Source organism: Aspergillus caelatus (assembly GCF_009193585.1).
Source record: "Aspergillus caelatus strain CBS 763.97 unplaced genomic scaffold BDV27scaffold_299, whole genome shotgun sequence".
In the NCBI taxonomy this organism is placed as follows: Eukaryota; Fungi; Ascomycota; class Eurotiomycetes; order Eurotiales; family Aspergillaceae; genus Aspergillus; species Aspergillus caelatus.
This window is the reverse complement of record NW_022475562.1, coordinates 17,475-41,432: the sequence shown is the minus strand read 5'-3', so window position 1 is coordinate 41,432 and position 23,958 is coordinate 17,475. Positions and strand designations below refer to the sequence as shown.

Sequence of the window (23,958 nt, the reverse complement as noted above, 5' to 3'; positions counted from 1 at the left end):
TTTTCTCTTCGGATCTTCTTTTTTATTTTCTATAGGGTGCTGATTGCCATACGACCTATACTATACTGTGCCCTTCGGTGCCTGCGGCACGCGGAACGAACTAGATGTCGGACAGAAAGCCCAGATTCTACCTTAGATCTCTAATAACAAAGAGTTGATGAACCTGATATATACATCCCATTATTACGGGTCATACTAGTCAATAGTATCATACATCAACGGTGAAATCTATGCCCGGCCACCAATACCTCCGGCCTTGCTTCTCTTCAGATAATACTGCACCCCCAACGCCGCCGCCAGTACCCAGGACGCTCCGGCCAAGACACAAATAGCCGTTAAACCATGCAGATATCTCGGTTGATCCGATGTGCGGAAAATCTGCGACCCGGAGATACCGGCGCAATTGGCCGCCATAACAATCAAGCTGTTATCACCATTAGCCAACGTCAAAGCGAAAGGAGGTATTCCACGTGTGGAAGGATAAACATACGCCATGGAGACACTCCGCTCTTGGGGTGTTTTGCAGTAGACGGATAGCCAGCCGATGTTCAGGACACTGTTTGGTTGACCTTGTGAGAATCCAGGACATGGGAACGGGGCAGGGAAATGAACGTACTGCATGCTGGCATAGGTTACATTGGCCACGGCTATGACTCCATACTTATGCCAACTCGACGAGGAATAAGGCATCACCCGCAGACAGGCGTACGAAATCACATTCCAAGTGATGGAGAGAAGAACGAAGGGACCTCGATGGCCGGTGCGATCTCTGCTCGAACAATTAGCTCACTTCCAAAATACATGTATGCTCAAAGAGAGGAACTTACGCGAGATAAGACAACCCCAAACACCACACCATGCTGCAATAAATCGGCACGGATGCCAACGCGTTCGCCCGAACGGCACTGAACCCGAATGACTTTATCATGCTCGGCGTATACTGCGTCAGACCTTGGAACCCTGACATGGCGACGAGGGTAACGAAAAAATGCTGGAGGGTGGTCGGTTGGCGCACGGTATTCCAGATATCCTTTGCCGTGATCTTGATGTGCCCGCGTGCTTTGTGCGGGTCGTCAAGAAGGACCCTGTTGCGAATGATGTGGGACTCGCGTGGAGTGAAATAGCTCCAGCGCTTGAGGCCGATTAGGGCGTAACCATTGCCTGCCTTGGGCGGGACGAGGAGAGTAAAGATGATGCCGGCAAGGATTGTGATTAGTCCTTCGACTATAAAATCGTTAGAGAGGAGGTGTTTCTGCCGGAGTTTGCCCTGATTGACGTACTGAGGAAAATCCATTGCCAGCCGGAGAGCCCGCATTTACCGTCTAGAGTTAGTAGACCGGCGGATATAAGACTTGATGTCGCTGCTGCGAACATCTGTCCGAAGAAGAAGAGAGTGGTGCGAAAGCTTGTCTCGCCTTTCTTGTACCATGTGGAAAGATAGTACAATGCGCCTAAACTATCCATTAGTGCTCCATATCTTCAGTCAAGGTCTTGGGTAAAACATCCGTACCAGGGATGAACCCGCCTTCCAACAATCCCAGCAACAGTCTCGTTACTAAATAAGCAGGATAGCTCTGCACAAACGCCTGGAAGGTCGCGACAAGACCCCAGGCGAACAGCTGTATCGACAGCCATACCTGCGGGCCGATCCGCTGAAGAACGATATTCGACGGGATTTCTGTGATGACAATCCCAGCCGAGAGCAATTGTGTACCGATATTAATTTGGTTGGTTGTTATCCCCAGGTCCTCTGTGATAGTGGACGTGAGCGCGGCGCTGATGTTTCCACGATCAACCTGGAGAGCAAAAAAGGCGAGACCGAGAATGGGGAGAAGGATAAAGTCAATTCTGTATGAAGAAGATAAGAGGTGTGGTGGTTAGTTATTCAACTCTCTGGAAGGATATGCGGTTACTCACTTTCGACGAAGCGCATTCTCCTCCTTATCATCCCAATCTTTGATAATTTCTTCATCCGACGACTCCTGATCCGTGGAGACTTCGGTTATGATCTTTTTCTCTGACGGTAGATCATTATCGAGTGACGAATGTTGATCGGGTAAAGACATCATAACATTGATTGATCCGGGGAAAAGAAAATTAGGGTAATATCTTCGATTTTACTACTTAGAGTAATCCCCAGCGAGCAATTATTTTTTTTTTCTCTAATTTGATCTCATTCGTATAGAAATTTACCGATCGGCAGATACATTATATTTATAATTTTTTTTCGGCATTGTATCTGAGGGGAGAATTGTGTCTGGGCTAGTTTTTATCCACGATATGCTGCGAGACTGGGGCTTGATGGCGCAATCAAACTATCTACGCGTCAATGCCGACCAACGTCACTCTCTGCCCAGTCTAAATCCCCCTAACGCCGGCCAAGCGACCAAATAAGTTCAAACAGTAGAGAAAATGGACAACTAGATTTCCGAAATCATTTCGTTATGGCCCCATTCTATAGTGTGATTGGACATTCTGATCAGAATAGATTAAAAGGAACTCGGACTCAACACCGTAGTTCCTTCCGTCGGCAGTTCAATCACATTATGTTGATAATGGTCCGTCTACATGAGAGTCTATTGTGATTTTCGACCCTTGGAAGATTGCAAAGCAAAGATAAAGGCTATGCACAACAGTCCAGTGAGGTATTTATTACATTCTATTAGCGTATATGCAACACGAATAACCAAACATGACGAAGAGTACACAAAGGCTGACATAGATAATGTAACATCCTAGTTTAGATCAAATCTGTCAAGGTCCATGACCTTAGCCCAAGCGGCAACAAAGTCTTTCATGAATTTCCCCTTTCCATCACTGCTGCCATACACCTCGGCGATGGCGCGCAGCTCGGCATGAGATCCGAAGACAAGATCGGCCCTGGTAGCAGTCCATTTCTTAGAGCCGGTTCTACGGTCGGTGCCCTCGTAAATGTCATTGTTACGGCCAGATGCCTTCCACGAGGTGTTCATGTCAAGGAGATTGACAAAGAAATCGTTTGTCAACTGGCCTGGCCTGGTAGTAAACACACCATGGGCAGAGCCATCGTAGTTGGCATTCAGAGCCCGCAGACCACCAACAAGTACTGTCATTTCAGGCGCAGAGAGAGTGAGCAACTGCGCCTTGTCAACCAGGTAGTGCTCAGCTCGCACCCGAGCAGTGGATGTGCCATAGTTCCGGAATCCGTCTGCCACGGGCTCCATCTGATTGAATGACTCGACATCCGTCTGGTCCTGCGAAGCATCCATGCGTCCCGGCGTGAAAGGCACGGTGATAATATGGCCGGCATCGCTGGCAGCTTTCTCGACAGCTGCGCAGCCAGCGAGCACAATGAGATCCGCCAAGGATACTCGCTTTCCATCGTTCTGGGCGCTGTTAAATTTGTCTTGGATGTCTTCCAGGGCCTTCAATGCCGCCTCAAGCCATGGCTGGTTATTTACTTCCCAGTTGCGCTGAGGGGCAAGGCGAATACGCGCACCATTGGCGCCGCCACGTTTGTCACTGCCCCGGAAAGTCGATGCTGATGCCCAAGCAGTCGAGATGAACGTCGAAGGATCGACACCGGTTGCGAGAATATCCCGCTTGAGTGCGGCAATATCGGTCTCATTAATCACCGGATGGTTTACTGATGGGATGGGATCCTGCCAGGACAGCTCTTCAGCTGGGACCTCTGGACCGATATAGCAAGCACGCGGCCCCATGTCCCGATGTGTCAGCTTGAACCAGGCCCGCGCGAAAGCGTCTGCAAACTGATCCGGATTCTCCAGGAAGCGGCGTGAGATCTTCTCGTAAGCCGGATCGAATCGCAGAGACAGGTCAGTGGTAAGCATCTGTGGTCGGTGCTTCTTAGATGGATCGAATGCATCCGGGATAAAGGCATCTGCGTCCTTAGCTACCCACTGGTTGGCGCCCGCAGGACTCTTGGTCAGCACCCAGTCGAAGCGGAACAAGTACTCGAGAAAGTTCAAACTCCACTGGGTTGGAGTCTTTGTCCAGGTGACTTCCAGACCACTGGTAATGGTATGCGCGCCTTTCCCGGAGCCATAGCTGTTCTGCCAACCCAAGCCCTGTGCCTCTAGACCAGCAGCCTCAGGCTCAGCATCAACGTGGTCTGAGGAAGCCGCGCCGTGGGTCTTTCCGAAAGTGTGACCACCGGCAATTAGCGCAACAGTTTCCTCATCATTCATTGCCATGCGAGCGAACGTGGTACGAATGTCCCGAGCTGCAGCGACTGGGTCGGGGTTTCCATCGGGTCCTTCCGGATTCACGTAAATCAAGCCCATATGAGCTGCTGCAAGTGGCTTTTCTAGTTCGCGAGAATGAATATCGCGATGGGGTGCTTCATCGGCAATAACAGCACCATGCTTGGAAGACCCGGCGAAACCATGGGAATAGCGCACATCATTCCCGAACCATGTGGTCTCACCACCCCAGTAAACAGATTCGTCCGCTTCCCAGGTATCCTTACGGCCACCGGCGAATCCGAATGTCTTGAAGCCCATAGACTCAAGTGCCACGTTGCCCGTCAAGATCATCAGGTCAGCCCATGAGATCTTGTTACCATACTTCTGCTTAATAGGCCAAAGCAGGCGGCGAGCTTTGTCGAGACTCACGTTGTCCGGCCAGCTGTTGAGTGGCGCGAACCGTTGTTGACCCTGTCCACCACCACCTCGACCATCAAAGGTGCGATAGGTACCCGCACTATGCCAGGCCATGCGGATGAAGAGGCCACCGTAATGACCAAAGTCCGCCGGCCACCAATCCTGTGAATCAGTCATCAAGTCTTGTAGGTCCTTCTTCAGAGCATAGTAGTCCAGGCTGTTGAAAGCCGCAGCATAGTCAAAATCTGGGCCCAGTGGGTTTGAGGCCGCTGTGTGCTGGCGGAGGATGTTCAGCTTCAGCTGTTCTGGCCACCAGTCGCGGTTCCGGGTGCCACTGCCCGCAACGTTGGGCTTCGGGGCTTGGTTGTGGAAGGGACACTTCTCTGCCATGATGGGCAAAACTGGAAGTGCAGTTGCAGTGTGTTAATATTGAACTTGTTCGTTGTATGAGAAAGGAGTCGTGATGAATTCGATTGTCTCATGATATTTCAGCAGCTGTTGGTGAACAACCATGGTCTTTATATTGTTTTTTCAACACCATGAGTACGACTCCATTAGTAAGGTGCTCTGAATATTCATCACCCAAGCGAAAGCGGAGTGAATCCCACCGGCACTGAACCGAATTCTCGTTTCTCGCTTTCAAACCCTCCTGGTTCTCGACCGTACATGACTATTCGCTGGGACATCCTTAGAAATTCCGGCGACGTCATTAGATGTCCCACCAAAAAGAATATTGCGTTGCCTGACAGTATGGTAGACCATCTAGCCCTCCTGTAGTCAGTGCTGAGGATCGCTAATACAATGAACGAATAGTCCCAGAGATTGCCCTATATCGAAGGACCAATGAGCTAAGACTTGTTGCCATAACAAGGAATTCGATTACTCAATAGTCGATCTGCAGATTACTGATTTGCAGTATTCCCCACCTAACGATCTAGATGGCTTAGATCAGAACGATTTGGCATCAAGTGCCGGTTTTCGGCATGAAACCTAGCAGTGATGGGAGCTTCAGTGAACGTTAGCAAGCATCTTGGTCTCGAACCGATTTTTAATAAGCAGGACCTGACTTGCCTTCGAAGCGGACTTGGGGTAAACTTTCGCCGAATTGGGAAAGTCTAACTCTATATAGTCAAGCGCAATGTGGTCTTGGCAGCATCCAACTATCGAAGGCGAATCATAAAAGTCTGCATTTGAACTTTACAACCAAGACCTACCGAGGTAAGACCAGCTACAAAAACGAGTCGAATCGAGTAATTCTTGAGTCTTCCGCGTATACCCTTGCAGCGAGTCAATAGGTCTTGCTGCCGGGCTACTATCCTCGGTAGCGTGCAAGACCCTCGGTAAAAGATTTGCTATTCTAGATACTCTTTGAATACTAACTTCCATTGCCATCATGAGTATGACCCAGCTGAGACGCCTAGATCACGCTTAATTTTAGGGAATAGATAGGTAACTGCATTGATGAGAAACCTAATTCGTAAGCTCACATCATGGACTAGAAGATATGGATCCAATGTATCTGGTTCATCGCCAGGAGAGCAGCTGGACTGAAGGGGCTGGATTATGCAAATAAAGTCTTCGGCCCCCTCGGATCCCGAGCACTCTATTATCTGGAAAAGTGGGCTGATCGAGTCGGTATGATGTTGGCCTTCTGGTGTTTGAGTCTTGTTCGACAGGGAGTGGGTTGGGCGAAACTCAACTTCATGGCATGAAGAATGGCCATGAATCTGAAACTACCTTGGAAAGAAGACTCTGAAGGTTAGGGATTCTTGAAACTGTGCGTTTCGTTCAATTTATTTATACACACTATACTAGTCATAGTGATGCTCCAATGTGACGAAGTGAGTCGCTCAAGCTATGTGTCCAACGATGCACGGAAGTTGGAACGTCTCTGAACAGCATCTTCGGCACTCCCACCGCTCTGATGCTTTGCGGTTTGACCATATTTATGATCATGTTCATTATGTTCTTCATGAGGGAGTGAGGAGGGGACACGCAATACATGCATTAGCGAAACATGTAATATAACCTCCTTCCTGTAATGATATAGTAGAATACCCGATAATATATTGTCTAATAATTAGAAGTCCCTTAAGGGAGGTCTGGCTTATCTTGATATAGGCGTTGGGAAACAATAAAAAGATACAAAACCCGGGTGCCCGCTTTGAACTGTAGTGTATAGACTGATGTCTAAAGTTCAAAATTACATAGGATAGATAAAAAGCAGCCATGTGGTTTATTCCAATAGTAAAATCTGCTACATCGGCTAGATCATAAAAGAGATATCAAGTGACCTGGATAATGTATATACACTTTGTAACGAAGGATCTACTGTTCAGGGTGGAAGGCCTGTTGACTAAGTAAGGATATTTGGGCAATTTATTTTTGTGTTAATTGTATAGCCAGTTGCTTTTCATCTTGATCTAATAACTTCTTTGATGATATACATAACGGTGATGGCGAAAGTTAAAGCATGAGCTCAATTTTTATTATAAGGAAAGACCCGGAATGAAAGGCCCCTTTCTAAGAATAGTTCTTTCTTGCTTGCTTTACTATCCTGCAACTTGTAGTGCAATCTAAGCTTTATACAAGGTATCCAAGAATCCTTCTGCGAATTGATTGACCATGGTCCTATCCGCAATACTTCCCCCTACACCGTAGAGCGCCGCACTCTTACCACGCTGGGGTACGGTTTGTTCCCCCTTTTGCTTCTGCTCCTGAATCTGAAGTAATATCTCATTGATAACATCAATCAAATCTGAAATGAGACTATCCACAGCTTCAGCTGTAGGTATGGTGAAAGCACAATGAATAGCCGGTGGAGACTGCAACGCGTTCAGGTGCCATCCCCTAGCGTCCATGGCGTCGGCAATATCATATGTCTCGATTTCATCATTCTTACTTGTGAATGCGATGACGCTAGCCATAGGATACCCAATGATCTCAACATGGGGCTTCAAGATAGGGTTTGTGAGTATGGCAGTCTCGAACTTTTTTGCAGCTCCCACAATCTGGCGGCAGCTGCTTATATATCCAGACTCTCCCATTCTCATCAGTGTAGCCCAGGTGCCTGCGATCAGGGAGCCAGGGCGAGAACCTGCCATGGATGGTGAAGCATATGCACCGCCAGACCAATCAGGAAACAAGAAGTATTGATAGTTTCGGTATGATCGATTGCGATACAATAAGACCGAGCTGCCTTTTGGAGCAAAACCATATTTATGTGTGTCAACACTGATGCTGGTGACACCAGGTTGCCGAAAATCAAAGCCACCGCTATTATCGTATGGCGACGGGAAGCCCGACTTTTGCAAGAAAGCAATAACAAGTGATCCCAAACAGCAGTCAACATGAAGTGGGATATTATTTTCGGTTGCCAATCGTGAAATCTCTGGGACATCATCGACAATGCCGTGGGGATAGTTCGGTGCAGAGGCGACTAGAAGAACCGTGTTACGATTGATCAGTCGACGAATTTCGGTAACAGATGCTTTGTATTCAGGCGCCGGACATGAAACGAGATGGAGTTTGATTTTGAAATACTGCGCAGCTTTGAAAAATGCCGCATGAGCAGTATTTGGAATAATCCTGACCAATCAGCACGGCAATCAAAGCATAAACGCATATACGATGGACATACATCTCGGGATTTGTGACGCCGCGCTCAGCTGCAGCTTTCTCCCGAGCAGCCAGGCATGCCATGATAATGGATTCTGTACCACCACTGGTGGTTACCCCGGCACCATCGTCGGGGCCGTTGAAGGCAGCCAGGATCTGGATTCTCTTTCGTTAATCCCTTGCTGTAGAATTGATTGCCTTGATGCTCACATACCATTGCTACGATTTCCGCTTCCATCTTTCGAACCCCTGGAAAGACGTCTGGATGAATTGGATTCGAGACACTAAATTTTCCAATGGCTCTCGTTTGCATTTCCAACAGTTCGTTGCCCCCATGGTATACTGCTCCGCTGACCCGGCCATCCTCCCATCGCGTATGGTCTAAGTTGTGGAGTTCCTCCAACTCTGCTTCGACTTTCTCGACACCCCATCCTTCCTTGGGAAGCGATAGATTCTTTTTGGCATCAGCTCCATGACGAGCCAGCTTTTGCACCATCGAGTTCGATATGGCCTCGATATTTTTATCCACTCTTTTGAATCTCCGGGGGGCTGGTCGTCTTTCTAGGGATATCCACCTCCGGCAGTATTCCAAGGCATTTGTCAAAGTTCCAGCAACACCGTAGCAAGTGACATTGTGGTAGACCGTATAGACACTTCGTATGATAAAAATAGTACAAACTAATCGAGAAACGATGTCGTACCTCGATATTCCACTTGGTTGCGTCAGGAGCAACCAACCCGACTTTGCCGTCTGATTAAGAGCATACATGGTAACTTCTCAATGAACTAAGTGTGGAGTGAAGGAAAATTCAACGATTAGGAGTAGACTCGCAACTAGCGATGTCCTACTTCCCATGGATTAAATAGGTGATCCCAAAGCCGAGAGCCGAGACGAGCAACTCCACTAACAATCCACTTCCGAAAACCGAGAAAGGAATGTCAATGGTTGGCAGCGGGTAAACTTTGGCCGGATAAAAGCCATGTAAGATAGCTAGACTTATGTGTCAAACACTACTTTCCTGAACTTCGATATCTACGTTTATCTTTAATCCGGTACATTTAAAAGTCTCTCGCAAGACAACATGCCTTTCTCCCACCACTCGCACTCAGGAGAATTTTGTCCTAGCCATGCCCAAAACACCTTGGAGGAAGTGATACAGACTGCCATATCACAAGGTATGGAGGTATTTTGTTTGAGCGAACATATGCCGCGCTCCAGTGACGAGTTATACGAAGAAGAAGTAGACCTCACTGACATCTGTCTGTTTGATTTTCTTCATCACCATTCTGATTCACGTTAGATCGAGGCCGGCGTAACGTCATCATCTCTGGTGAGCAATGAGGCAAAGTATTTCATGACAGCGATCCAGCTACGGGAAAAATACGCCTCCCAAATCAAGATTCTCGTAGGATTCGAATCGGAATGGATTCGGAGCGACACTTCACTGAGACTCATACATGAGTCGCTGTCTCGGTATCCTTTTGAGTTCTTTGTTGGGTCAGTGCACCATCTCCATGGAATTCCCATTGACTGGAATCGAGAGCTATATTTGAAGGCACGAGAGATTTCCGGCGGAACCGATGAGCGTATCTTTGAAGACTATTTCGATGTTCATTTTGAAATGTTGCAAAATTTGAAACCTATGATCGTGGGCCATTTCGACTTGATTCGGCTTCACTCTGATAACCCAAACGCACCCGATGGAGGGTTTCGGAGATGGACAGGTGTGTGGCAGAGAGTGACGCGAAATCTAAAATATATATCCAGCTACGGAGGGCTTCTAGAGCTGAATTCAGCTGCACTGCGGAAAGGGCTTGAGACGCCGTACCCTGCAGCGGAGGTTTGCCAGGTATGAATCATCACCTTTAATCAGACTAGTGTTACTATCTCAGATCTGACAAAGAGTCAGGAATTCCTTGCCTTAGATGGTCGATTCTGTCTTTCTGATGACAGTCATGGCATCGCTCACGTTGGGGCTATGTATCAGGAGATGTTGAAATACGTGGAAGAGCAGGGAATTCAGAAGCTCTATTTCTTGGAGTTGGCTCCTGACGGGACGCATAAGGGGTTGGATCTAAGGTTTCCGCGGACGTTGGTGAAGTGTTGTTCTCTGGCAGAGGTGAAGAAAATGGCCTACTGGAAGCAATGAACCATTCCAGGGGGATGTGTTTGTAGGAGAACCGATGGCCTTGACGATGGGTGTCCTTTTCTGAATCTAGGAGCTTCATGGTGGAAGCCTGGAGCGTACGTCAACATGGCTTTTCGAAAACAGGGATGTAAATCCACAGTCAATATAGCGAAGCATACCACGGAAGTCGGGTTTCGATATGCGGGGTATTCTAGCTTCATGAAGATTGATAGGAGGATGTGATTAAGGTTTCAAACCTATAGCTGGAACTCCAAGGGTGTCTTGAAGTATTATATCTGGCGCCTGGACAGCTTTCGGGGGTGTAGTTTGGAATTTTGAGTCTTGCTCAATTATTAGATTTTATCTCTGTCATATCCTCGTTCTCAACCGCCATTCGGTAGATTAAAACTATGGTCGACAATGCGGATATAAAGTTCACAAACCCTAGTGATAGCAAATCGGTCACTTGCACTGGGCCGTCTTCTTTTGACATCGGCCCTGGGTATCAAGAGCCCACCGTGAGGAAGGTCTACAAACGCCGCTTCATCGGTGTCGCTCACCTGGCCCTCCTCAATATCGTCGTCAGTTGGGATGTAAGTTATTGGCTGCCAGCAACAATCAAACAGAAATATTGACTGAGCAGTGGATCACATATCCAACCGTCCCAGTAGCATCAGCCGAGTTCTTAGGTGTTAGTGTGAACGCAATCACTTGGCTAAGTACGGGCACTCTATTCGCTTACTGCGTCAGCGCACCGTGAGTCTTTCCTTTCCGGCGCGGCGAAAATAATCCAGTCATATTCTTCTAACTTTTACCAGCTTTGTTTTCCATACAGTAGAGCGCATGGGCTTGAGAGGATCGAACATCGTCGCTTCTGTGCTCCTGTTAGTTGGCAACTGGATACGATATGCAGGGACAGTGTCAGTGGTTAAGAACTATGGGGTTGTCATGTTTGGCCAAATTGTCATTGGTTTGGCTCAGCCTTTTTGCCTCTCAACCCCTAGCAAGTTCAGTGACAGTTGGTTCACGGACCAGGGCCGCACCAGTGCTACTGCTATTGCTACGCTCGCTAATCCTCTGGGGGCAGCTCTGGGACAATTTGCGAACCCGAACATCGCCAAGATCCCCGATGACTTACCTAGAATGGTCTTGATCATTTCTATCATCGTGAGTGACGCCAACTTCATTTCAGGATTCCAGACGGAATCTATCCTTTCATAGACTGACAACGCGGCTCAACAGTCCTCGGTGGCATCAATCCCTTCCCTGTTCATCCCATCAAAACCACCGACTCCACCCTCCGCGGCCGCTGCAGTGAACCGAACCCCTCTACTGGTGGCATTCAAGGACATTGCTAAAAAGCGAGACTTCTGGTTCTTGTCCCTGCCATTCGCTGTCTATGTGGCATTGTTCAATTCCACCATCACTTTGATCAACCAAGCAGTCATACCGTATGGTGCCACAGAAGAGGAGGCGGGCATCGCAGGCGGCATCCTCATCGGTGCTGGACTTTTGGGGGCAGCAATCATCTCCCCACTGAATGATCGGTTCAAGTGGTACATAGGAGCCATTCGAATTTTCTTCCCTATTACCTGCGGGATGTACATATCGCTTATCTTTGCACCGGCGAGCTCCTGGGGCATATGGCCCACGTATCTCGTTTGTGCAATCTTAGGCTTTTCATCTTTTAGCCTCGTTCCAGTCCTACTGGAGCTTCTGGCAGAGATGACTTTCCCCCACTCCCCTGAAATAGGCAGCACCATCTCCTGGCTTGGGGGACAGATATTTGGTGCGATCTTCATTATTGCCCAATCTGCAATGATTGCCGGACCCACTGGCAATCCACCCAACAATATGCACAAATCTCTTGTCTTCTCGGCTATTTTGAGTGGAGTATTTTTGCCACTGCCACTGCTCCTGACTCTGTTTGGAGATGGGACAGTTCGCCGGCGAGAACAGCTACAAGATGAAATTCTCGAAACTGCCTTGAGTACGGTTTGAACCAAGCCATGTATGTAAAGAATGACCCCAAGGTATAAAAGGTCATGTAGCCAGATTCAACGAAATGGATCAGCCAACAGTATGGATGTCTGCATAAGCTATATAATAAATGAATAAATAGAATTACGAGGGGCAACGATTCCCTTGATAGATTCTTTGTTTTCCCATACCTTTTGGTTTTCACATTTTCACATCACTATTGTCCGATTCGAGAGACTGGTATTTTCGCCAATCCAAGAAGAATCCGAGGACGGACTTTGGGGAACGAGTTTCGTGATCCAGGAGCGAGGCCCGAATCCCGAATCCCGAGTTCCGAGAGTTTAAATCAATGGACCCTTAAAGCGACTTCCGAGACTCCAGTTCCCCACTTCCCCAACCATTCCGGCTCATTAAAAATGCTGCAATCGCGGCTTTCGCATGTCTGTGATGCCTGTAAGGCACGCAAGGTCAAGTGTCATAGTCAGACTTAACGGAAACTTTCCTTGGCTGCAGAAGCTAAAACCTTGCATATAGAGCCATCGGACCGTTCGGCGGCAGACCCTTCTGCAGCGTGTGCGAACTGTCGCGTACGTGGCAAACCTACTTGTGATACAAGTTTCTAATCATGTGTAATAGAAAAAAGGATATGATTGTGTCTATAGCCCCTTAAAGAGAAAATTCAAGGCTCGGAATTATAGCCCGAGGCGGGTTTCACCCGCTGGCTGCCTCCCACTGGAGGAGACAGACAGGGTAGAAGCACCAACACCACTGTTAACAGCTTCGTCCTCTGGAGGACATACAGAAGATGGGGGAAGTAATCCCGGTGACTCGCAATTCCAAGGTTCGAGGACAGATGCATTATCTGGCCCTCTTTACATGGACCAACTACTTCAAACCCGGCAGTCAACGGGACGTACCCAAAATGCTTCATTTCTCCTCGGGGTGAGTTGTCGAAATCCACGCTTTGCACGACTTGAAACTAACCAGTCAAGTAAAGGCCAACGAGAATCATTGTATGCGATACAGTAAACTGGAACCGTTCTTTCCGTGATTTTCCTAACTTGGTACTAGTGGCCAGCTCAAGTATGAGTTTCTTCTCCGACAGCCGGTTAAACGCTCTTTCAGCATGTTTAGGCAACGATGCACTGAAGTCACTTATCGCACGGATATCACGCATGGTCAAATCTCGCGTGGAAATCCTCCATCGCAACCTTGGGCCGTCCAGCATATGGAATCAATCTGGCGAGGTTCCGCGTCTCTCGCCGGATAGAGCACGCCACCTTATTGATAGTAAGTGATCACTCCCGTCGGAAGACAAGGGCCGGTAATGAACATTCGACTGCTTTCAGTGTTTTTCGAAAATATTCATCCCTTGCATCCATTTCTGGACCGTTACGAATTCGAGAGCAGGGCATTCGCGCCCACTTTACATGCCGATCTTGCCAGTGGTGTTTCGTGGACTGCTTTATATTATACAGTATTAGCTATAGGTTGTGAATTTGACGGCGGAGGCTCATTCGCACCTGGGGATGGTGAAGCCTGGAGTCTTTTTAAAGTGGCACTTGATCTTTACCCGAGAGTCTTGCTGCTAAACACAGACCTACTGGAGGTCCAGGTGAGCAGATTTATATTCTCATTCTTTCTGCGTCTTCGAAACAATCTAGCAGAACTGACAGTGGGTAGGCAATCACAGCCATGGTAGGTTCTATTCCTCCACGTTCCCTTTTAATGGCAAAACATTAACAATGACAACCGGCCGTGTTCTGTCTTAATTTGTCCGGCACCCAAATACAAGGAAAGATCATATCTGAAGCGGCGCGCGTTGCCCAGCGAGCATTCTTAAACAAAGCATCTACGAGTAGTGACGCCACAATTCGTAGCCGAGCTTTCTGGGTGGTGTATTACATTGAAAAAACGGTCACCTTTCATCATGGAACCACTTCGGTGAGAGCATTCCTGCCTCCCAAGTATCTAGTTAACAATCTCGACAGTTCATTGTAGACTGTGACATTGGCTCGCCCATACCTTTCGTTCAAGAGGCAGTGTTTGGTGACTTTGACTGGTTTCTCACCTCAGTCAGATTTGCAAGGCTCTATTCACGCACCTTCACCGACCTGTTCTCTATAAGCGCAACGACTAACTCAAAGACGACATATCTTGCCAAGATTAATGAACTAGAGATGCTTCTAGAACAGCAATGTCAAATAATCCCTCCTCAATTTCAACCTGGCACCAAGCTGCGACCGCAAACATTCGCGCATCCATGTGAAATTGCCGCAGCACTTCGGGTTCACTACCACTATCATGAGCTCAAGATTGCTCTTCACCGCTTGAAGATTCATGTTACTCGCGACCAATCCTCCTCCCAGTCGCCATCAGACATGGTTGAGATGATGAATTCAGCACGGGCCGTGATCGATCTCACACGAGTCATTTATCAAGAGTCGTCCACCCCATTTTTGTAGGTTATTCCCTATGCGGTACTTGTTTCCATTGTTGTTGATATGTTCAGTATCATGATCTTCATGCCCCTCACGGCGTTGTTCATCTTGTTCGACCTTGTCATTCATTATCCGGCCCATCACGATGCTCGCAGTAATCTAGTCTTACTTGAAAGTGTGACTGGCTATTTTAGTGCGCTTGAGTATGCTACTAGCGGATATCTACCAGGCTCTATGTTGATACAGTTTGCGTCGATCGCGCGCGCATTTCATTCGTCTTCTCACACGGCTTATGTAGAAGATATCAACAGTGGCAACAGCGGCATGGGCATCACCCTTGACCACCCCACGCCTGAAACGTTGGGCACAGGCTCAAGCACCAATAGCCAGATGCCCTGGGAGGTAAAACCTGACCTAACGGCCCTAGAGATCTATCAGATTGTCTAACGATACGTTCGCCTACTAGGTACCACCACAGCCGATGAGCGATGAATCATCTCAAAGGTCTTCATATTTTCCTTTAGATATATCCATGTTTGCAGATAGCAGGATCACTCCTGGTCTGGAGATCATGGACCTTTTTGGAGGCCCACTGCCTGGTGTTGATTTCTTCTCTGCGTCAAATTGAACCTTTATATAGAAGCTTGATCTACTGCTCTCTTTGGAAGGTCTGGTTATGATTCTATTCTTATACTAGATATTCGTAGCTAGTTCTTATCAAGTATCCAGGCAATTGGTGGCTACGTAAGGTTGATACAGCCCCGGATGCAAGTCATCAGTATCTATAGCACTCACAACCACCTTGCCTTGTCTCCATTATGGCTCAGGAGAAAGCCGCTAGACTCGGCATCCAGACTCTCAATCACCTGGAGGCTCTTTCTAACACTCTCTTCAGGCTGAGTCTGCCCCTTGAGCTCAGGCTCGGCTGCCTGAAATTGCTGCAGCATGACCTTTTGCGCTTGTATTACCTCAAAGGGTTTCTCTCCTGTGATGATATCAGTGTCCACCATTGCCGCAGCAAGGCAAAAAGGCCCACTTACCCTCCCATGTATCAACCCATCCAGGACTTAAAGCCAACACTTTGATACCTTTAGGAGCAAGTTCTGCTGCGTACTTGGCGACTTGAACATTCATCCCGGCTTTTGCGACAGAGTACGCAACAACATCGCTGACACCAGTCTTATTGATAAAATCCAAATCCGCCATGGCGCTAGATATGTGCACAATCTTCTTCTGGATACCCTTCTCAATCAGGGGTAGGAAGGCGTTTGTCGTCCATAGACCGCCGTAGATACCCGTGCTGAACGGCAGGTCAAAAATTGCCCGAGTGGCTTGAGCATCGAAGGGAATCTGGGTCGGGTTGAAGGACGTGGTGGTCATATCAACAGCGTTGGAGTTGTGGATAAGCACGTCCAGCTTCCCACCAGTCACGGCGGCTACGGCCGAGGCAGCCTCGAGAATGGACTTTGGGTCCGTAACATCGCCTTTGATAACGTGCACATTAGGGTGATTGGAGGCGAGCTTAGATATATCGGGTGATTCGGGGTCTCGCACGATAGCCAGGACTGTGTTGGTCGTATCGCTAGCGAGTTGGCGCACGAACTCGCGACCAATGCCCTTGGAGGCTCCTGTGATGGCATATGAAGACATTGTTTATTTTTATTCAAGGTAAAAAAAAAAATAAGGAAATAAATATTCCAGTGATAAATGGATTTGATTTACTAACAATGAGCCATTGCGATGTTCGTTCGATTTACTTCCCTATATTTATACACATTCGGCGGATTACAAACCGCTCCGACGACCGGATGATCCGATTTTCCCGGTCCAACTGTCTTCCACATCAACCGGCCGCTCCGTTTCCTCCCTGCCTCCTTATGCAACAATCATGAGCGCCACATCATCTGCAGTCAAAAGGAGAGCATGCGTGGCGTGTACGGCTGCCAAGGCGAAATGCACGCCGCAGGGCGTCAACCTGTGCCAGCGGTGCGCTCGTTTGGGCAAGTCATGCACATACCTTGATCTTCCACAGACGAAGCGGAAGCACAAGGCTGCACCGAGGTAATCCTTCCCAACACACATGGTTCTTGTGGTATTAATTTAGGATATAGTCGTGTGGAGGTGTTAGAGAAGAAGGTCGATCAACTGATGTCGCAGCTGGCTGCCTTGACCCGACAACAGAGCGGGCAAACATCGCCCGATACTTCTAATCCGCCCACCACTGACTTGGGCTCATCTCGTGATCTCGAACTGGACTCGACAGACATTGCCGCGCTGCTAGATGCTGCTAAGGACCCGTCCCACGGCCTTGATCCGCCGACCAGCTCTGTTCTGGAGCACCAGCCATCCATCGTAGATCGAGGGCTTTTGAGTGAAGTCGAGGCTGAACGCCTGGTTACGGCCTTCCAACTCGAATTAGTGCCGAAGTTTCCCTTTGTATTGGTCGCACACGGCGAGACAGCCGCTCGTCTCAGGGATCGAGAGCCTTTTCTCTTTTTGTGCATCGTGGCTGCGACCATGGGCAGTGCGCACCCTATGCGCAAAACTGTCGCCGAAGAGATTATGAAGCACGTTACCTTAAGGCTTGTGGTACGGTCCGAGAGGAATCTCGAGTTGCTCCGTGGTCTGCTAGTTCACAGCGCATGGTACTCATATCCTGCAGAGAAATACCACCCGCGACTTTTGCTGTTGATTCAGTTTTGTGTTTCTGTCTTGTATGATTTGGGACTTCACAGAAAGCCTAATCTGAACTCGGATGAGCAGCGGGCGCTGCTCGGCACGTATTGGCTGTCTGTTGGGTGAGGTTGTCTGCCACGCTGGTAGATGTGGCTTCGGCTAACTATAAGTATTAGGTTCTCTGGCACACTCGGCCGGCCGATTGTCATGAAGCATGATAGCCGAATCGATGAGTGCATTGATAGTCTAGCATCTACTGGGCATCTGTCAGATCGGTGGGTTGCGCCATTTATCCACCTACAGTCTTTCTTGGCAACAATGGATGAAGTTTACGCTTCGATGCAAGCAAGCGGTGGAAGGGTGCTCGTCCAAGTTACGCGCGTCTCCCTGCAGCGGCAATTTGATAACGTGAGGGCACATGTAGATAAATATCTCGCGAGCTGCCCTTCATCAACAGGTGTGTCTTCCGCCCCCACAGTGGTTGATGGAGATTGACCAACCGTTGCAGCGAGTGCATTACGCACTGAAATCAAATATATGGAAATCCGGCTTGAGGAACTATCTCTTCGGGAGGAACTGTGGACTGCAGAACCTGCAAGTGCAGTCCGGACCACCATGCTGATGGGTATAATCCAACGAAGCAAGGAGCTCATTCAGACGATCAGAAACCTACCAGCGTCGGAGATTGCCCAAATGACAATAACTACAAGTGCTCGTATATGTGCCGCGGTGGGCTACATGCCCACTGCAGTATTTTCCCTTCTTAATCTCCTTACTGGCCCCACCGACTCTACTATGGACGCTCAGGTGCAGGCCGTTGTTGATACAGCAGAGTATCCCAATCTTGTCACAGAGCTTGCCAACGCGCTGGAGACAAGATTTGAGGGAATGTCTGCTGCAGACAAAGAGGCAGAAATTTTGGGGAGCCTTTGCTCTAAAATGAGGTTGCTAGCACGTTGTTATCCATATCAAGTCCGCGCAATTGTGGGAATTGCGCCGTCCCAAGACACAAGGCAGAATACGTCCACGATAGCAGGTCACGCCAATGAGATTGCTATGACACCCCAAGTCTGGCCGTCTATCTACGGCGATCTGGGCGACATATTCCCTGTCGACGATATTCCGTGGGATTCACTATTGAGCAATTTCACTGGTTTTAGCTAGCATAGCCGGTAGTTATGTTTGTGAATTATGTTATATAACAGTCGATACAATATTATATGGTTTCATAACAGACGATCAAGGTTTCCGTAAACACACTCGCCTAGTTCAAATACATAAAAGTTATTCCAGTGAGTCGTTGATACACAATGTGTGAGGTACAGGATAATGACCAGATGCAATGGTTTTGGGATTTGGTCGTCGTTCAGTCAAGTCTATCCATGATACCGACCTGTACAGAAACAGTGTTCCAAGGTTAATGTGAAAGCCGTACATATTTGTCAAACATGACCCAAACGCGCGGAATTAAGGGCCTGCAAAGTTGGAATTCACAATTGTATAAACCCTAGGTCGAAGAAATCAGAACAAAAGAAGGAATACTACTTATGATAGCCGACCCCGACGGGTGGAACGGATTTTCCGGTACGGGACCGGGTGGACGGAGTGTCCGGTTGAGACATCACAAAAGGCACTGGAGATGATTTAACTTCTGCCTATAACCCAACCCTAAGTCATATACAGCTCCGAACGGCCCAGTTGCCATTTTAATGATAAGGACACGGGGGATTGGCGGAGAGGAAAGGCGGCCATTCCTAGCGTCAATTTCACAGGTCCTAAGATTCTAGTTGGCATTAATTATAGAAAATTATATGTAGAAAGTCCAGAGTCTCCGTTGAAAGTAGGATCGGGTATACCTTTCGCAACGATATTAAATACCAAATTCATTATTTTCTATTTTAAAAAAAAAAAAATTAATTCTAATAATTACATTTCTGAAACAGTACTTATCTAGCTCAATCTACTTTACTGAATTTATATTTTATTTTCTGTCTATATATATAATCTAGGCTATTTCTCAATCTCTACTAAAAGCCGATAGAATAATATAAAAGTTTACATAGTCTATACTACTATATTGCTTGTGTTTAATATATAGTTTAACTTTGCTCCTATAATAGCAATAATCCAAGCCCAATCGTTGCCCATTATCTAACAAATATATTTTATAGTTAGAGTACCACCGACCGCCATGTTGTGCCATTGCACCTTTTCTCCCACTTCCCAGCGACCTGCACATTGACCACACCTAAACTTACTCTATTTTGCCCGTTCCTGTAGAGTCGGCTTAGCTTGTAATATCTTGATTTTTCCTTTTGCTATGTTACGCTTTCATCTTCTTACACGTCTTCGCCGGCTATGCGGAACTCCGCCCGGCTGATCAGCTGTGATGGGATGCGTGAAGCTCGGCCACCATTATAGAAATAGGGTTGACGTATCGAACCCTAGATAAGAGTGTGGCGGACAACGTCAAAAGCCTGAACAGGCAGCTCAATATGACTAGTATGGATTAGCCGTTAGTCCTTAGAAACATAGATGATACAAATAATTCCATGAACTTCATAATAAGATGTTGGCGAAAGGCTCTGATTCGAATCACCTGGTCTGTTCAAAACGTATCACATATGTTCCTGCCCGAACTACGACTACTACTCATACATCAACCGGCCCCGACGCTTACTGTGCTCTACACCCTCACGGCCAGAAGAAAATTAATAACAGGTATGCTTACGCGATCGATATCATTGGTCGACGCGCCGGACCTAGTCATTACCCCTCCTCCACCTTCAGAACACATATTCCACCTCCAGCACAACCCATTCCACCCCGGCGAACAGCGTACTATTTTCTGTGCATATCTTGCGTCATGGCGAATCCAATACAGACGGCAGCGTACGGAACTTGGGCCAGTCCGATCACCGCGGACATGTTGGCCCAAACTGGTGGCAAGATGGAGAATGTTACGGTGGTACGGCTTCACGCTCCCTCAAGAACGTGTCGATCGCTCGCTAACCTGGTCTAGACATCCGATGGAACCATCTACTTGCTGGAAGCTCGGCCACTTGAAGACGGACGAAACTGCATTGTGCAATGTTCCCAGGGGACAGCGCGAGATGTATTGCCGAGAGAGTGAGCAACCAACCAATTATACAGTATCGTCTGGCTCTTACTGACTGGACTTCGCCAGATATAATGCCCGCAGCCGTGTGCATGAATATGGTGGCAAGGCGATGACTGCCAGCCCGACCGGAGAGATCATTTTTACCGACGGGAAGACGATGGGTCTGTATCGGTTGGAGCCCGCAACGGGAACCGTCGAACGCTTGACCACACCCTCAGAGACCCTGCGCTACGTGTGCACCTCCGTCCACACCTCACCAGCGACGGGGAAGATCGACTGGATTCTGGCAGTCCAGGAAGACCACACGAAACCGGCTCCGGCGGACGTCCAGAATACAGTGGTGGCGATCGAGGTGGCCACCAAGAAAATCGTTCCTCTGCTCCAGGGCGCAGACTTCTACAGCTACGCGCAGTTCTCTCCGGCTGGGGATGAGATCTGCTGGGTGCAATGGAATCATCCGGACATGCCATGGACTGGAACTCTGCTGTGGACTGGTCACTGGGAGAATGGACAACTGTCTGGGTCCCACCTTGTGGCGGGAAAAGCACAGGCAGAGAGCATTACCCAGCCCCGATGGGGGCCTGATGGAACGTTATATTTCGTCAGCGATAGAACAGGATACTGGCAACTCTATCGTTTGCCGCCTGGCGCCTCGTCACAGGCTACTCGTATACAGCTGAATGACTTAGAACAGGTCGAATTCGCTCATCCCGACTGGAATATGGGAAAGTAAGAGACCCTAATCATAGGGATATATACCGGAATGCTAACGAATCGGCCAGTTGCACTTATACTTGCCTCACATCCCACCAGATCATCGCGGCCTATATGCGGAATGCCCAGTGGTCATTTATCCTTATCAATCTCGCCGACGACTCTTACCGTGAGCTGAACATGCCTATCACGGACAACATCGAGTTAGCCGAGCGCCCACTGTCGGAGAACAGTGTCGCTGTTCTCGGATCATCGAGCACGAGTTTTAACACCCTCTACATATTGAGTGTCAGCAAGACGGTCCATCTGCAAGCCCTCAAAAAGGCAGTCGATATCTCTCTTCCGGAGACCTTTATTTCTCCCACTCAACATATCTCTTTCCCGAGAGTCCATGGCAAGTTCCAACAAGGCGAGTGCTATGCGATTTTCCGTGCGCCGCAAAATCCCGACTACCAGGCTCCGAAGGGGACTCTCCCACCCCTGGTGGTCTCCTTGCACGGGGGTCCAACGTCATGTTCTGGCGTAGGTCTGCAACTCTCCGATCTTTACTGGACCTCTCGCGGCTACGCAGTTGTATGGGTCAACTATGGAGGAAGCTCGGGATATGGCCGTGCGTATCGGGATTTGCTGAACGGCAGATGGGGTATTGCGCTCACTCTCTTTCTCTCTGTCTGTGTGTACCCACTAATAGAAGACATTTCTCTTGATATATAGGAGAATTAGACATCGCGGACGCCGCCAGCTGCGCCTCCTTCCTAGCCTCATCCTCCCAGGTCGACGGGAATCAGGTCGGAATTCGCGGCGGTAGCGCAGGGGGCTACGCCGTTCTCCAAGCCCTCTGCGATTATCCCACGCTCTTCGCCGGCGGGAACTCGTTGTACGGCATCGCCAATCTGCGGACCCTCTGTGAGGACACCCACAAGTTTGAAAGCCAGTATGCTTATAACCTCCTCTTCCCGCCCGACATGCCTGACGAGGAGCGCGAACGGGTGCTCCACGACCGGAGCCCGTGCTACCACGCAGACCAGATTCAGGCCCCCTTGCTGATGCTCCAGGGGGAGGAGGACCACGTAGTACCGCTGAATCAGGCGCAGGATATGGAACGCGTCATGAAGGAGCACGGCCGCCAGGTTAAGCTGGTGGTTTTTGCCGGCGAGGGACATGGATTCCGGCAAGCGGCAAACAAGAAACGTGCGCTAAATGAAGAGGAACACTGGTGGCAAAAGAATCTCTTAAAGATGGAGGTGTGAAAGATTGATACATGACTCTCCTGGGAGGAGGTTCTTCAGAAGCACGAGGAAAGTCATGTAATTCATGCCTTCGTCCTTGTCTGTTCGACTGAAGAGTCACCTGAAGCCCAGTGCTTTGCATAGCTTTACTGAGGGTTACGGTCTAGCACAAACTGGGCTATATGCCCGCAATGTTAATCCACAAACGTTCCAACATTTGCATTCGCGATGTTCCTTTTGTACAATCATGACTGTCTGGATCTGATAAATGAGAATACTTCGTACTGTTCGGTCTGGCTTTTCTTGTGCTGCCTATCTCAATGGACTGTTCTCTTGACACAGGCCAGAAAAGTAAAATTCGAAGCGCTGTTGAATATTTCGTGGACTACATGGTTGACAACTTATTTTCTCCCTTTGAGTCGATCATAGAGTATTCCAACCATATCGAACAAATTTACTCCGTAGTGACCCCCCATTTACCAAATGTGCCAAGAATATTACCCTCTACTAATTTCCTATTTTATTTTACTTTCCCTACTCTGGAGGTGCACTAGTCCTAGAAGGGGAAATATACTATGTCGAGTTATCTCAAAAAAGACGCAAAACCTTGCCATCACTTATAACACTATATTTACCAAAACTCTGTCCACCAATTAAAAGAAAGAAAAAAAAAAGAATTGGCCTTAGTGTTCGTTATTGATATGCCTCAGGAGTATCGCACTATATTGCTGTTAGGTATTCATGGTTATCAATCTCTTTGGTCTTAGCTCTGTTCACGCCCAACATATCAGACTCTGGGTTATATCGGTAAAAAATAAATAAAAATAAATTTGCTAGGTATTTTATTGCCGTAGATATATATGACTACGGGACAGCTTCCCTTAGCTGTTGCGTATTCAGACAATGTGCTTAGACCTTTTTCGTGAAAAAAAAAAAAAAATCAAACAAAAAAAAAAATTGAAGCACTTCGTTGATGTTCAAATGTCATGTGAAGATATCTCGTGATACTGGAGCCCTATAAATTATCCCAGCCTCGGCATACTACGTTGTCTCCCTGGAAATTTTCTGCTAAACCCTTCGGTTTCACTACAATGGACAGTTCACCTCAGACGGCGTCTTCCTTCGCCACGTGTACTATCGAATTTTGTGGCTCAGCCCAGGAAAAATACTCCTACCGAAAATCTGCCGTGTCAGAATCTTAACCCTAAGAGGCAAATGGAAATTTTGCTGAGGCGAAATCTGCTGAGGCGGTAGCGCTTGAGGCTAAAAGAACGTTGAGAAAGGGAAGTTAAAACCGAAAAAAGAAACCCCAAAGAAGTATCCGATCGACAGGGCAAAGAAAGGGGCAGTTCCTGCGTGGACCACATCAGTAGACCTGTAGTTATTTTCCTTTATTATTCATACCTGTCTAGTTCTTGTGAAGTCCGATGACCTATCAGTATGATCCAG

At 48.1% G+C, this 23,958-nt stretch overlaps 10 protein-coding genes across 10 annotated transcripts; 6 read left to right on the top strand and 4 right to left on the bottom strand.

Moving 5' to 3' along the window:
* Window positions 1-228: 228 nt before the first annotated feature.
* On the bottom strand, window positions 229-2,069 carry BDV27DRAFT_168989 (major facilitator superfamily domain-containing protein; the record flags this gene model as incomplete). Its single annotated transcript, XM_032074912.1, has 6 exons — window positions 229-424; window positions 491-769; window positions 828-1,224; window positions 1,281-1,451; window positions 1,511-1,848; window positions 1,918-2,069. 6 exons carry the CDS (start codon window positions 2,067-2,069, stop codon window positions 229-231), a joined length of 1,533 nt encoding a protein of 510 aa, XP_031921974.1.
* A 595-nt stretch (window positions 2,070-2,664) lies between these two features.
* On the bottom strand, window positions 2,665-4,511 carry BDV27DRAFT_136986 (heme peroxidase). Its single transcript, XM_032068895.1, has one exon. The coding sequence runs from the start codon at window positions 4,500-4,502 to the stop codon at window positions 2,736-2,738; it is 1,767 nt and encodes a 588-aa protein (XP_031921973.1). The 5' UTR covers window positions 4,503-4,511; the 3' UTR covers window positions 2,665-2,735.
* A 2,666-nt stretch (window positions 4,512-7,177) lies between these two features.
* On the bottom strand, window positions 7,178-8,988 carry BDV27DRAFT_150063 (pyridoxal phosphate-dependent transferase; the record flags this gene model as incomplete). Its single annotated transcript, XM_032071168.1, has 3 exons — window positions 7,178-8,189; window positions 8,242-8,375; window positions 8,434-8,988. The coding sequence occupies 3 exons, from the start codon at window positions 8,986-8,988 to the stop codon at window positions 7,178-7,180; spliced, it is 1,701 nt and encodes a 566-aa protein (XP_031921972.1).
* A 313-nt stretch (window positions 8,989-9,301) lies between these two features.
* Window positions 9,302-10,369, top strand: BDV27DRAFT_150062 (histidinol-phosphatase; the record flags this gene model as incomplete). Its single annotated transcript, XM_032071167.1, has 3 exons — window positions 9,302-9,460; window positions 9,521-10,069; window positions 10,124-10,369. 3 exons carry the CDS (start codon window positions 9,302-9,304, stop codon window positions 10,367-10,369), a joined length of 954 nt encoding a protein of 317 aa, XP_031921971.1.
* Window positions 10,370-10,758: 389 nt separating this feature from the next.
* BDV27DRAFT_150061 (major facilitator superfamily domain-containing protein) lies at window positions 10,759-12,349 on the top strand (the record flags this gene model as incomplete). The annotated part of the gene is made up of 4 exons (XM_032071166.1): window positions 10,759-10,941; window positions 10,992-11,104; window positions 11,167-11,515; window positions 11,591-12,349. The coding sequence occupies 4 exons, from the start codon at window positions 10,759-10,761 to the stop codon at window positions 12,347-12,349; spliced, it is 1,404 nt and encodes a 467-aa protein (XP_031921970.1).
* Window positions 12,350-12,834: 485 nt separating this feature from the next.
* On the top strand, window positions 12,835-15,435 carry BDV27DRAFT_136985 (fungal specific transcription factor domain-containing protein). The gene is made up of 9 exons (XM_032068894.1): window positions 12,835-12,915; window positions 12,965-13,270; window positions 13,326-13,341; window positions 13,400-13,618; window positions 13,678-13,943; window positions 14,012-14,026; window positions 14,084-14,272; window positions 14,320-15,171; window positions 15,236-15,435. The coding sequence occupies exons 2-8, from the start codon at window positions 13,205-13,207 to the stop codon at window positions 14,791-14,793; spliced, it is 1,245 nt and encodes a 414-aa protein (XP_031921969.1). The 5' UTR covers window positions 12,835-12,915; window positions 12,965-13,204; the 3' UTR covers window positions 14,794-15,171; window positions 15,236-15,435.
* BDV27DRAFT_61191 (uncharacterized protein) lies at window positions 14,526-15,435 on the top strand. The gene is made up of 2 exons (XM_032077089.1): window positions 14,526-15,171; window positions 15,236-15,435. Exons 1-2 carry the CDS (start codon window positions 14,833-14,835, stop codon window positions 15,395-15,397), a joined length of 501 nt encoding a protein of 166 aa, XP_031921968.1. The 5' UTR covers window positions 14,526-14,832; the 3' UTR covers window positions 15,398-15,435.
* A 62-nt stretch (window positions 15,436-15,497) lies between these two features.
* On the bottom strand, window positions 15,498-16,448 carry BDV27DRAFT_136984 (SDR family oxidoreductase). The gene is made up of 2 exons (XM_032068893.1): window positions 15,810-16,448; window positions 15,498-15,754 (listed from the first exon to the last, which is right to left on the bottom strand). Exons 1-2 carry the CDS (start codon window positions 16,417-16,419, stop codon window positions 15,561-15,563), a joined length of 804 nt encoding a protein of 267 aa, XP_031921967.1. The 5' UTR covers window positions 16,420-16,448; the 3' UTR covers window positions 15,498-15,560.
* A 187-nt stretch (window positions 16,449-16,635) lies between these two features.
* On the top strand, window positions 16,636-18,632 carry BDV27DRAFT_61182 (uncharacterized protein). The gene is made up of 4 exons (XM_032077088.1): window positions 16,636-16,830; window positions 16,881-17,567; window positions 17,622-17,902; window positions 17,954-18,632. Exons 1-4 carry the CDS (start codon window positions 16,658-16,660, stop codon window positions 18,607-18,609), a joined length of 1,797 nt encoding a protein of 598 aa, XP_031921966.1. The 5' UTR covers window positions 16,636-16,657; the 3' UTR covers window positions 18,610-18,632.
* A 1,622-nt stretch (window positions 18,633-20,254) lies between these two features.
* Window positions 20,255-22,766, top strand: BDV27DRAFT_136980 (S9 family peptidase). Its single transcript, XM_032068892.1, has 5 exons — window positions 20,255-20,413; window positions 20,468-20,574; window positions 20,633-21,295; window positions 21,349-21,923; window positions 21,995-22,766. Exons 1-5 carry the CDS (start codon window positions 20,312-20,314, stop codon window positions 22,528-22,530), a joined length of 1,983 nt encoding a protein of 660 aa, XP_031921965.1. The 5' UTR covers window positions 20,255-20,311; the 3' UTR covers window positions 22,531-22,766.
* The last annotated feature ends 1,192 nt before the right edge of the window (window positions 22,767-23,958 follow it).

Bases quoted from the DNA above. Each gene is read 5' to 3' on its own strand.
- BDV27DRAFT_61182 (XM_032077088.1), top strand. From the start codon at position 16,658: ATGAGCGCCACATCATCTGCAGTCAAAAGGAGAGCATGCGTGGCGTGT. The intron at 16,831-16,880 runs GTAATCCTTCCC...TTTAGGATATAG, and splicing joins AAGCACAAGGCTGCACCGAG to TCGTGTGGAGGTGTTAGAGA. The intron at 17,903-17,953 runs GTGTGTCTTCCG...CAACCGTTGCAG, and splicing joins GAGCTGCCCTTCATCAACAG to CGAGTGCATTACGCACTGAA.
- BDV27DRAFT_136986 (XM_032068895.1), bottom strand. From the start codon at position 4,502: ATGGGCTTCAAGACATTCGGATTCGCCGGTGGCCGTAAGGATACCTGG.
- BDV27DRAFT_136980 (XM_032068892.1), top strand. From the start codon at position 20,312: ATGGCGAATCCAATACAGACGGCAGCGTACGGAACTTGGGCCAGTCCG. The intron at 20,414-20,467 runs GTACGGCTTCAC...AACCTGGTCTAG, and splicing joins AGATGGAGAATGTTACGGTG to ACATCCGATGGAACCATCTA. The intron at 20,575-20,632 runs GTGAGCAACCAA...GGACTTCGCCAG, and splicing joins CGAGATGTATTGCCGAGAGA to ATATAATGCCCGCAGCCGTG.
- BDV27DRAFT_136985 (XM_032068894.1), top strand. From the start codon at position 13,205: ATGGACCAACTACTTCAAACCCGGCAGTCAACGGGACGTACCCAAAAT. The intron at 13,619-13,677 runs GTAAGTGATCAC...GACTGCTTTCAG, and splicing joins AGCACGCCACCTTATTGATA to TGTTTTTCGAAAATATTCAT. The intron at 14,273-14,319 runs GTGAGAGCATTC...CAATCTCGACAG, and splicing joins TTCATCATGGAACCACTTCG to TTCATTGTAGACTGTGACAT.
- BDV27DRAFT_61191 (XM_032077089.1), top strand. From the start codon at position 14,833: ATGTTCAGTATCATGATCTTCATGCCCCTCACGGCGTTGTTCATCTTG. The intron at 15,172-15,235 runs GTAAAACCTGAC...TTCGCCTACTAG, and splicing joins ATAGCCAGATGCCCTGGGAG to GTACCACCACAGCCGATGAG.
- BDV27DRAFT_136984 (XM_032068893.1), bottom strand. From the start codon at position 16,419: ATGTCTTCATATGCCATCACAGGAGCCTCCAAGGGCATTGGTCGCGAG. The intron at 15,755-15,809 runs GTAAGTGGGCCT...ATATCATCACAG, and splicing joins ATGGGTTGATACATGGGAGG to GAGAGAAACCCTTTGAGGTA.